The sequence below is a fragment of the Lissotriton helveticus genome, chromosome 8 (assembly GCF_964261635.1).
Source record: "Lissotriton helveticus chromosome 8, aLisHel1.1, whole genome shotgun sequence".
NCBI classification, from domain to species: Eukaryota; Metazoa; Chordata; class Amphibia; order Caudata; family Salamandridae; genus Lissotriton; species Lissotriton helveticus.
The window spans coordinates 452626798-452639305 of NC_136069.1; the positions used below are offsets into that span (position 1 = coordinate 452626798).

At 48.6% G+C, this 12508-nt stretch overlaps 1 protein-coding gene across 1 annotated transcript in view; it reads right to left on the minus strand.

The window, feature by feature from the left end:
- HTR2A (5-hydroxytryptamine receptor 2A) overlaps positions 1-11898 on the minus strand; it is a 347515-nt gene extending 335617 nt beyond the window's left edge. Inside the window, exon 1 of the mRNA XM_078656026.1 lies at positions 11496-11898. Coding sequence (XP_078512152.1) covers positions 11496-11883 — 388 coding nt within the window. The 5' untranslated portion in view covers positions 11884-11898. The remainder of the gene's footprint in view (positions 1-11495) is intronic.
- Positions 11899-12508: the final 610 nt, after the last annotated feature.

The window sequence follows — 12508 nt, forward strand, 5'->3', positions numbered from 1 at the left end:
CCCGGGTGGAGGGGAGAGCCCCGTGCCCACCGCCCAGCCTGCATCGGAAGAGAGAGCCTCTCCTCCCCCCAAGATCTCAGTGAGTGGGGCGCGTGGTGGAGTCGGGGTGTGTCAGGGCACATTGCCGGTGCCCGCCCCCAGGGCCAGAGTTCTACTGGGGGCCATTGTGTATTTAGGGTGCCCCAGAAGAGGGACCCCCTCCCACCACCCACACAGGACTGACTCCACATCACTGCCCCGCTGGACAGTGGGCAGTGGCAACGGTCGGGGCCCATAGAGGTTATGCCTGCGGGACCCCCTTTGACTTGCGATTTTGGGCCAGTGCTGCAGCTGGGACCGCGGGGTACCCCTGATTGTGTTTTATGCCGCAGGCCCCCCAGGATCATGCTGAGAGCAGGAGGAGACCTACGCTCCAGTGAGGGCCGCATGTTAGGATACGATGTTTTAGGTGCCCCCCATTTGGCCCAGCTTATGCTGTTGTTATACCCTGAACTGGGCAATAGCCAGAAGTACTGACTGTTGTGGTGCCTGCTGATTCGGTATCCTGGTGTTGGAAGGGTTAGTGATGCCACGTGCATGTGACTAGGCCCACTGAGAGCCCCTACTAGGTACATGCTTGGGTGCTTAGGTTACTGCGCCCCCTGCTCATGATTGGTTGTGCCTACACTGATGTACCTAATGGGGTCGTGTGACATTGAGGTGCCCTGCCTAGCGATTAGGCCCAAGGCTCACATGATTATGCCAAGGCCTGACGTTAATGTTATACGCCTATTGTTCCTTTTTGCAGGAGACGCTGATGCAGGCCATGCTGGGCGTTATACCTAATGTTTGATTTTATGCATAATGGGCTTTCACGCCTAGTGTTTCTTTCCCTTACATTGATATTGCTGATGTTCCATGTCAATGGATAATGCTTGTCTTTATTTCAGCCCTGGAAACTAATGGACTTACCTTTTTCTGCTTTTTCCTATTTCCCCTGTAAATAATCCCCCTGGTATACATTGCCCTGGCGCCCGTTGGCGCCCCACAGTGATTACTGTGTCTTACTTTTGCAGGTTGGAGACAATACATGAGTTATTCTTTTTCATCCCAACTGGTGTTGTGTCTCTTTTTGTGCTGTGCCTGGTGTGTCGTCTGTGGGTACTGCGTGGATGCTTCACACATGTCCTCAGGAGTTTGGCCTGCCCGCTCTGTACCATGCTACCCCCATAGAATTGGTTACCTCATTTCTAACAGTGGCCCTATAGGCCACCCTAAAGTCGGTAATGGCCAGGTCCTTAAAAAAAGGAATCAGCAGATGTTTGCTATATTTTTGGTAAAAATTGCAAATAAATAGAAAGTGTAACATAGATTGATTGCCACGATTGCCACAGGGACAGGGCATTTGCTCAAGATTGATGTTAAAGCCTAGAGGGAAACACAGTAGATATTTTAAGGTGCCAGCCCTAAGGTGAAAGAGCAGGCTTCGGTTCCAGCGGTTGATGGTTTTTAGGAGATCACTTGCTGGTAAATGTAAAGGGGGACTATCAGCGTCCACCATGGATATATACCGTGCGACTGTTGATTTCAAGAGTTCTTGTTCATATCTTATACCACAGTAGTGTTCATATAGGGCCTCTTGAATGATTTTTTTATTAATACCCTCCATATGACTTGGGTTTAAAAAGATTTGGTTGAGGTTTACACTAGACAGGCTAGCCCTAACAGCCGCCAACCACGGTATATCTCTACCCTTGTCACATTTAAGGTAGTCAGCTATAATTTCTCTAGTTAACATGACTGCCGGATTCTGCCAAACTGTTAGCCAAAATAAAGCTGGCCGGGACCTAATATAGTCTTCGATATAAGACAACTTTAATTCCTTGTGGCAAACAAAGGATGAGGACGAAATTGGTGCCTTGAAGATTCTCCGACAGAATCTATTTTCTTCTACCTGAATGCTGTTATAGTTTGCATGGCCCAAAAACTTCTGCCCCGTATGTTGCAGTGGGTATGCACTGTGTTTTATATATTTTCAGTGAGGATAGCACTACTTCTGTTCTTCTAGGTTGGGGGAGGCTCAAGATCGAGTTGACAGCCTTTAAAAGTTTACTCCGGCTATGTGCCAGGTGAGCTGCCCAAGAACCATTATCTGAAAACACTAAACCCAGGTATGGAAAAGTCGAGTGCATAACAGATTTTCAGAGCCTGAGGTGGTTACATTGACAACGTGTTTTTTGGGGCCACAACTCATTAAAAACGATTTCTTAAAATTTTTACGAAGGTCCAAGCCGTCCATAAAATCAACAAAGCCCTTAACTAAAGTGTGCAGTGCATTTGGGGTGCGGCCCATTAAGACCGCGTCATCCGCATATAGTAAGGCAGGCAGCTTGTTACCATTAATCACCAGGACATCTGTAGTCAAATTTGACAGCACATTACGTAACTCATCTAGAATAAATTTGAGTGGTGCCAGTACGCACCCCTGCCTAACCCCTCTGCCAGTAACTATATTCCCCGGAAACTGCCCCATCACTGCTGATCCTCACCCTTGCGCTCAGGTCCCTGTGTAAATAATCTAAAAAGTGAACGAAAACCTCATCCAAACCATATTTTAAAGGCATGACCATAGACGTGATCTATTAACAAAATCAAAGGCTGAGATAAAGTCCATAAAGGCAAAGTAAATGGGAGAGTGCCGGGCTATTGTATATTTGCCGATGATCAAATTGAGATTAAGGCATTGTTCCAAGGTTGCAACACAAAAAGATGATGGACGGAATGTTGAACATTGTCAAACATTCACCCCCAGTCACAGATCTGGGATTAATCCATTGTTATTTTGCTCACCACGCCACCCCAGTTTAGACATAGCCATATGCAAATCAGTCTTGAACCTGTGCCTCATGGGAACAGTCCAGACGGAACTGCAAGGCCACGTCTTCCCTGGACCAGAATCAAGCATTCTAGGACTGGTTTTTGGCTTTCAGCCTTCATCAGCCAGGATAGCTTGACTCCAGTGGCGTAGTGAGCACGGGACCCACGTCTAGGCATACCCTTCCCACTTAGGGTGAAAATGCAATACAAAGAGATGATGGACGGAATGTTGAACATTATCAAACATTCACCCCCAGTCACAGATCTGGATTTAATCCATTGTTATTTTGCTCACCACGCCACCCCAGGTCAGACATAGCCATATGCAAATCAGTCTTGACCCTGTGCCTCATGGGAACAGTCCAGACCGAACTGCCAGGCCACGTCTTCCCTGGACCGAATCAAGCATCCTAGGACCGGTTTCGGGCTTTCAGCCCTCATCAGACAGGATAGCTTTACTCCAGTGGCGTAGTGAGCACGGGACCCACGTCTGGGCATACCCTTCCCACTTCACTTCCCTTAGTGCCGCTGTAAGCGAGACACGGAGCTCTCTATTTGCCCATGAGCAAGCACTATGAAACCACTTAGGGTCATGGTTTTTATTAGATGCAGACCTTGAGATCATTTGTCTGATGCCTGCACATAAGTGGAAAAAGGCGATAACTACCTCAGCATTAGGGTCAGTGGGTGACAGTCAAGTCTCGACAGATAATGGATGGGTTGTTAACATGTTTAAGAACACTTTAGTGTTGTCCATGCCTTTCCAAATGACTCTTAAATTATCTGTTGAGGATGCTAAATTGCAGGCCCCTGGTTCTTCAATAAAGTCTGGCCTAAGGGCGACCCTAAGTGTAACCAAGGTTGGATCATGGTCCCCATACATGGTGGGTTTAGCTTTTGCTAAAACAATCTTCTACTGAAGCCGATATAAAACCATAATCTATTATTGATGTGCAACCGTGGCCTCTGTAGGTGGGTATTGGGTGACTGTCATTTTGATTTACGGCCGCAATGTCCATCACATTTAATAAATTGTGATTTAACAAATAATCTAGTAATTCAGCCCCCCTTTTACACATATGTGCCTGGGGTTGGTGGACGGCAACCAAATTGTTTGCCTCGGCGAACTTTACATTAAAGTCGCCACCCAAGCAGATTCCAGCTAAATTGTAGTTCTCCGTTGAACTTTGTTTGTCCGAAACAAAATTTAAAAGATTTGCAAAGTTCGCGTTAGGTACAGTTAAGAAATCATTATTATAAAAATTGATAAAACAAATGGGGACCCCCACGTGTATATCAGGGCTTACAAATTGGCACTAATAGTGGTAATGGTTTTTACTCTACCACCTGAACAAATGTTGTCCCAAATGGAAAGGCCACCAGAAGGTCGCCAATGTTTGGGGATGGGTGCAGTGACGTTAAAACATTCAAACTCTTCTAGATATAGCTCCCTTGTTGCCCAAGTCTCCTTGAACAATAAAATATTATATTTATTTACCATTTTAGCCCAATCCTCAATGCTTACTTTAGAGGCCAGGCCGGCAATATTCCAGCTTAGCACCTGCAGGTTTGGGTCATGTCGTTCCGAGCGTCGTTTGTGAGGTGACCCGGGATGGGTATAGAGGGAGCAGATTTAGTTGGTGTTAATATAGGCATCAGTCAGTCTAAACTATCTAAACCAGAGAGGGCAGAAAACCTGTTTTGTATTGAGTATGGGGAGATAGCAGGTGTATTTTGCCCAAAGTTTGGTTTACAGAAAAAGCCCAGAGGTAATGACCAAATATGAACGGATTAAGAACTGTTGTGCTCTTTTGACATCAATATGGATCTTACAAGTGCCGATCAGCGGAAATTGATGACAACACATTCTCCCTCTATGGTCTTATCCGAGGGTCCAATCCAGCCAACCCTACACACCATTATGATGTCATTGATGTTAGACACCTTGAACCCTTTGTATTTAGCCTGCCAGTCAGTGCTTTTGTTACGTAGTTGGTCCCAGGACTCAAGCTGGTTTAGCCCTATAGGGGTAACCCCTGGAAGAACCAGGACATAGGGACAGGCCGCCGGTGATAAACTTAAAACATCTTTACTTGCCTCAAGAGGCCCACACCCATTATGCTTAGTAGCAGGGGTCATACTCTGGGTGTTGCATGCTAAAGGGGCGTTCGTTGCAGGGGCTGTGAGGGAAGCATGGTCAACTGATAGATGGGTATAATCTGTTATGGTCGCTTGGCTTTGAAATATTTACCTGGTTAATAGAAGGTTTGGAGAAGATACGTTCTTTGACTTTACGACAAGTATCGCAGGAATCATTTAAGGGAGGCTGTGCTAGGGTTAAAGTTTGCTGTTGCATACTAGAAGTAGTTACATTCAGGGCCTGCAATTTATGGGTTCCTCCCTGTTTGGGTAGTGTCTCGGATACATTGTTGCGAGAGCTTAGCTTATTAGTTAATGATTCTAAGCGATCCATGCGCTTCCAAAGTGTGGCAAAGTGCTTATCTACCAGCTTCTTTACACGCTGATACATAGTATCAATGATAATATCAATTGCAGTGTCCCCAAGTTTAAAATTAGTAAAGGGTGCAGGTACAGACTCAGTTTGAGTGTGCATGGAGTAATTTAATGTCTCAGAGGGCGTTGGGTCAACAGAGACACTAACAGTTGCAGTATCAACTGGGATCGCTGCTCCTTGGGTCCATGAACTTAAGGCGGTACGTTGTAGTTTTGAGCGGGGGTTGTTTCCTCTTTGAGCAAACAGGCTTAATAGATTTCCTTTTTCTTTTTGCCCCGGCAAGTTCTGAATTCTCGGAAGCGTTCACAATTGCGCCACTGTCCTTGTAGCAAATTGACGAAGGAGAGTTCTCTACCACCCTTGAGCCCCCAGCTTCCTTGCTGCCCCCTGCCCGCTTCCTAGGGCTGGCGAGTACATGTTGTGTTCAATTGATGAGTTCGACATCAAAGGGGGGCTGGGACGATCTCCATCCTCAGTTAGAAGAGGGAACAGAGGATTTGTGAGTCCCAGGGACAAGCGTCTCTCAGTTAGCTTGAATTTGGTGCTAACGATGTTAACGGCTCTCTCCAGCATACTATCTATGGAGGTGGTGGGGCAGGAACTTGGCATAGCATTACGTTTACTCATGATGAATATTATCCAAAAGCAAATCTTGTGTGACTCACTGCGTAGAAGTCAGGAATAATGGGGGTGTCAGAGGGGTGCCCAGCCTGGCCTCCTCCGATCTCTGACTTGCGTAGACGGCCCTGCCCTTGGCCCAGGCGGGGCCCGCGCACGGCCTGGGCACGTCCCGTGCCACGGTGGTGACTCATGCTTTTTAGCGCGTTCAAGCAGCCAAAGCTCCTCCCCCCAGGGAGGCCACAAGAAGGCACAGGATTCTGGAACCGGTAGTCCCCAGCAGCCACAACAAACAAGGCATCCCACGCCGCAGTGGTGACTCGCGCTTTTTAGCGCGTTCAAGCAGCCAAAGTTCCTCCCTCCAGAGAGGGCACAGGAAGGCACAGGATTCTGGGACAGGTAGTCCCCAGCAGCCACAACAAACAAGGTGTCCTTTGACGCGGTTGTGACTCTCGCTTTTTAGCGCGTTCAAGCAGCCAAAGCTCCACCCTCCAGGGAGGGCACAGGAAGGCACAGGATTCTGGGACAGGCAGTCCCCAGCAGCCACAACACACAAGGCGTCCCTGTATATTGCTTGCAAGGTATTTTTTTTATAAAAACTCAATTTTTACCCGCTAACAAGTCATTACCCTTATTTTTGCCCAGACGTGGGGAGGGGGACACAAAACATTTTTGACCCGAGTGGGACGGGTATGCCCAGACGTGGGTCCGTGCTCTCCATGCCACTGGGTTCAAGCTATCCTGGCTGATGAGCAGTGCCGGCACTAGGCATGGGCAGCGTGGGCTGCTGCCCAGGGCCTCGCACTCAGCCCACCAGCATGGGGCCCCGTACTGGTGGTGTGTCCTGTTGTTTCCCTGGCACTCCAATTTCAAGAAAGGTGTCGCCTTGCAACTAAGGTCCATTGGAGGGACCCCCTCCCCCAGCCTCACAGGGATGGTGTCTGGAGGCATAGGGGAGGGAAACGCTTCCTCAATTGCAGGGAGACCATTTAGAGACACTGCAGGAGGCCCATTGTCCAGCATGTTTTCGCCCCCACAGTTTTAACTTTTAGCCCACAAGCCTTTCTCACACCTTCCCCCACAGTTTTAACTTTTAGCCCACAAGCAATTCTCACACCTATCGAACTGAAGGTGTGTGAAATGCTTGTGGGCTAAAAGTTAAAACTGTGGGGGCGCAAAAATGCTGGACAATGGGCAACCCGCGGTGTCTCTGAATGGTCTTCTTACAAGGGGCCACTTATCTCAATTAGAGGGGCCTCGCACATTCCCTTTTAGCCCAGGGCCCCGCAAATCCTAGCACCGGCCCTGCTGATGAGGGATGAAAGCGGTCCTAGGATGCTTGCTTCCAGTCCAGGGAGGACCTGGCCTGGCTGTTCGCTCTGGACTGTTCCCATTGGGTGCTGGGTCAAGACTGTTTTGCATATGGCTGGGTCCAAACTGGAATGACATGGTGAGCAAAAAAACGATGGATTTAGGCCCAGATCTCTGTACTGGGTTGAATGTAAGACATTGTTCTGCATTCTGTCCATCAATTGTTATTTTTGCATTAATATATTATGAGAACATTTCACAGAAAGAATAGCACATGTATTGACTCTTGAGTGCGTGCACACATGTGACAATCTGTTTTTTTCTCATTTTATATGCAGAATAACTAGTATTGCTGCTGACAAGCATCAGGTATCAAAACCTAGCAAACCATTTCTCTATGTACCAAACTGGCACAACACTTCGATCCTTTCTACTTCAAATTGTAAATTGTGCTTTGCTTCCAAGTTTTTTTTTATACAAACTCAAAAGTAATTACCCTGATTTTTGCCCAGACGTGGGGAGGGGGACACAAAACATTTTTGACGTGCATTATTACATCTTCTGAGTGCTATGTAAGTACTTGGTGCAAACACATTTTAGCACTGCACCATGAAAGCAGACTGCTGGAGGTTGTAATGCGTGATAACGTTTGTCCATATGTGTTATATTGCATTTCATTCTGGTGAGGACGTGTTCTCTTTTGTGCTGTTGTGTTTTTGGGATCCTTTATTGGATTGTGCTGTTTGATTTTTCAGGATTTGTTATCTTGCTTTCCGTTTTGTGAGTTATGTGATGCTTTGCCCTTTTATTAACCTACTGTATTAAATTCTGATGTTTGCTTCTACACTTTCTGCCATAAGCAACACATATTAAATGCTGCAGTAACAAAAACATATCAACTGCTATCTTAGATTCAATATACCTTTGATCTAGCCTTTCAGCTATTTAAGACACCAGTCAGCTGAGCCCACACCTGAGGAAGAACCATTTCTAAAATCAGCACAGCCGATGCTCACTCCATGTGCTATGACATTTCATGTGCACGGAAAGGATAAACTCCCTTTTATTCCAGTCTAAACCGGCAAGGGGTCCAGGCTGTGAGGCCTTTCATTGGAATAATAAATAACTGTCAGGGTGGCGATGAACATTCGACGTCCTGGTCCCACAGACCCATAAAAGAGGTATGGAGATCACCGGAAGCGAATATTTTGGCCTCATTTCTAGTACTAGGTTAGTCCAGTGCAATGACGTAGAATGGGCAGCAGAGGGCACCATAGAACACCACTCGTCGGATTCACCTGTTTTTCACATTCCCTAAAACGAGGATGCTGGCGCCAAGGCAGAATCTAGTTCTTGTTTCAATGTTTTGGAGAATTACGTTTTTTCTCGCTGTTTCAGGCCAAGATTTAGCTTATAACATTGCGGGAAGTAATAATACATTTTCATTGACTGACAACATAAGTGCCTGCACAAAGCGCGCGCACCAGGCCCCGTGTACCTGAGTGAAGCAGCATCACACTGACTCTCACACTCACTCACACTTGGTGCTCCCGCTGCAAGAACGGAGATGCAGTGCACACCATGTGCTGACAGTTCACTGCACACGAAGACATCTGGGTTGGACGCGTGCTCAGGATAATCTGTGCACGGGCGGCAACGGGGTTACCGCAATTACATTACCCTTATCTAGCTTGCAGTAAGGCACTATACCAATACCATGCCACCAGTGAGCCCCTCTGTACAGCCAGCGGGGAGTTCTGACTTTCCAAAATGATATCAGGTTTTCTGATGTCCTAAGTGCTGCTGCGTGCCTGATGTACTAGCCTTTCTTTCTAAGGTCTACCTGAGCGCCTCGCTAACAGGTGCCGTTGCGATGGGCGCTGCGGACCCCATAAGCGCGTATTTCATGCGGAGATGTGTAAAATGTCCTTACGTCATGGACCGTGCGGTACACTGACGGAGCCAGGCTGGGGGCGTGCGTAGGAGCCGCATCATTCTGCAAGAGTTCGTGCACTTAATTAGCACTTCTGATTAGAGGTGATGTTTCCTCCTCCTAATGCATTAACCTAACGCCTCGTCGGGGTTGTGCTGTCTGTTGCATCCTGGGGGTGGAGCACATGGGGGTGTCGACGTGGGATCTCTCCAAAGGTGTTATGTGGCAAGGCGAAGCCCTTCGCCGCATGTATTTATCTTACACGCGGATCATGTCTTGTCTGAGGATAACCCCAGTAGAGGTTGTCTCCCCCACCTCCAGTCCAGGAACTTTTGGTGGCGGACACTAATGCGTTGTTTTGCTGGTCTGTTCAGTGCACAGCGTCCACGTGCACGACACTCATAGCGCTAGCGGGGCGAGAGAGGCGCTTCGCAGCTCCAATGAAAGAACTGACGGCTCCTGACATGACGTCAAATGGCGGCGAGGGGGGTGTTTATTTACCACAGCATCTCGGAGTGCGAACATAGCCTGCAGGTACAAACCTGCTACAAGTAACATCACGCTTTCAACACACTACATGAGCAGCAACAGAACACATGCATTAATTATGTTCATGAAATATAGTACAGCCAGGGATGGGTTATTTCTGCATTGTTTCACTCCTTCAATGAATAGGGGCATACGGACAATTTAGGGCCTGACAGAATACCCAGGGTTGTGCCAAGTTATGGGCTTGAACAAGTTCCCTGTTAGTTTCATGATACCTTCATATTGGCTGCACCGCGAAAATGTGTGGCTCAGAGGCTACCTTCGGGCTTGGAAGGAGTGAAATGAATTCATACCTTTGCTATGTTTGCACATTATGTGAACCTGGGCATATCAAAACGAAATGTATACGTACATATATAAATGGACGTGCGCCTTTGTAAAAAGCAGCAGGAGCACACCCTTCTTTTGTTAAATAAGAATATTGTCACAACCTTCTATGTAATGTCAAAGGGGCGTCCTAGAGGGCAGATAATCCCACACGCGCGCCTTTGTGCTAAGCAAAACCCATCGGTCAAGTCAAGTCAAGTCAGAATTTATATAGCGCACTACATACCCAGAGGGTCTCAAGGCGCTTGAGGAAGGGGGGGAGGTTTACTTATCGAATATCCAGGTTTTAAGCTGTTTTCTGAAGGCTAGGTGGTTTTGAGTAAGTCGGAGGTGGATGGGAAGGGAATTCCAGGTTTTGGCCACTAAGTAGGAGAAGGATCTTCCCCCCATGGTGGCTTTGTGGATGCGCGGAACAGCGGTGAGGGCTTGGTTGGACGAACGCAGCTGGCGGGTGGGGGTGTAAAAGGAAAGGTGCGTGTTGAGACAATGAGGTCCAAGTTCGTATAGGGCTTTGTGTGCGTGGGTGAGGAGACAGAACATCAGAATCATCGGTCAGAATAGAATAACTAGCTTGAAGTCGTGTGCCAATTAAGGTGGGAAATGTCGCTTTTTATATTCCGCCTAAACGCACAATGATCACCGGAGAATGCAGCTTAGGGGATAGGAGTAAATCATGTGGGTCGCCCTGCTGCAGGGGGTATCACTGCAGCATCGCCTTCATCCAGGCGAGCTTCCGACACGAGTGACAATAATTTCGTGTCCTTTTTCCAAGGTCATTCGTACCAGTGAGGAAGATTGAAACAGGCCTTTCAGTTACTGCCTTTTAAAACCCACCATGCGTAAAAGTGTATAGTTAGGCGAGTGTCGTAGCTGATTCGTCCACGATCACACAGTTTGGTTAAGCGGGCAAGGTCCCGAACAGGGTGACTAAAGGTGGGCGATGATCAGCATCCACAGTGCGAACTAATCCTCCTCTACGCTCAGCATCCTATATGCCCCCCAGCCCCTCCCAAATCGCCTGCAATTCATTTGCCAAGAATGACAGCTTTTAGTTAAGGGGTGAACGTTCCAGCGCTGTCACTCAATGAAGGGGATGTTTAGAACTGAGCGTCCCAGATCTTCCCAATCGCCTGCAGGTATTCAGAACTGAGGTGCACGTATATTTAGTGAATCGGCCAAGATCACAATGTTTAGTGAAGCACGAAAGGACCCCAGGCGGGGTCAATCCCTGTAGGGGGCGTCTAGCATCCACACTACGAACAAAACATTCTCTAGGACTCGCCATCCCCCACCCCCAAATGTCTGCAGGTATTAGAACGCATAGGCATGTATGTTAACAGTGATTCGCCCAGGATCACACCGTTGCGCGAATAGGGACAAACTCACCGTAGAGGACGTTCAGCATGGAGGGCGGCATGACCAGGAAGCCCAGCAGCATGTCCGCGACGGCCAGGGACATCAGGAAGTAGTTGGTGGCGTTCTGGAGCTTCTTCTCCAAGAGCACGGCCATGATGACCAGGATGTTGCCGGCAATGGTCAGCACGATGACCAGCGCCGTCAGCAGGGCCAGCCAGTTCTTGTCTGGAGCGGGCGGCCTGCCCTCGGAGGTCAGGTTGCTGAGGTTCCGGGGCCCCGCCGTCCAGTTGAGCAGCTCGGCCGCCGTGCCCTCGCCGGCGCCCGCCTCCTTCTCGTAGAGCCCCCGGCCGTCCTGGCGCAGCTGGATGAGCGAACTCATGCTCAGGTTGCCAAAGTTTTCCGGGCACACAATGTCCATGGCTAAGCCCGAGCTCTGCGAGGAGATGACGTGAAAAAACATCAAGGTTTTGCTTTCCTCCAACATTTGGGTTCAGTGCCCCCCGGAGCGGTACCAGGCAGGCATCGGGAAGGGCGTCAGTCCAGAAGCTCCCTATTGCGCGGACACCGTTGTTCTATCAAAAGCCACGTGCACATACAATGGGGGCATACGAGCACCCCATAGCCCTCCTGTGGTTCCCCAGTCGCTCTATCAACCAAGGGTGCCGACTTTCATCCAGTTTGCAAAATACAAAAAGCCAGTCACGAGAAACACAATCTTGAACTTGCGCGTCTAAAATTGCGCGTTAAAATTCGGTGGTACCCACGCGTCCTCACCCACAACTAACAGCAACAACGCAAGTCCAAATACTGGACTGCTTTGATCGCCGGGCGCCCTGATCTCTGTTTCTCCCGACTCTGCCCCTCACTTTTCTGTGAAAAGCTGAGAAAAGCCTCCATCCAGTGTGTTTCTCCCATGGTGGCAGGCGCAGGGCGTCCTCGGCTCACACGGGAGGCTGGGGTTGCCACCGAGCCCGCCTGCGCCTCGCCCCCCAGACAGATGCCAGGTAACTTCTCATCCGAGTTTTCTCGCAGCGGAATAAGTG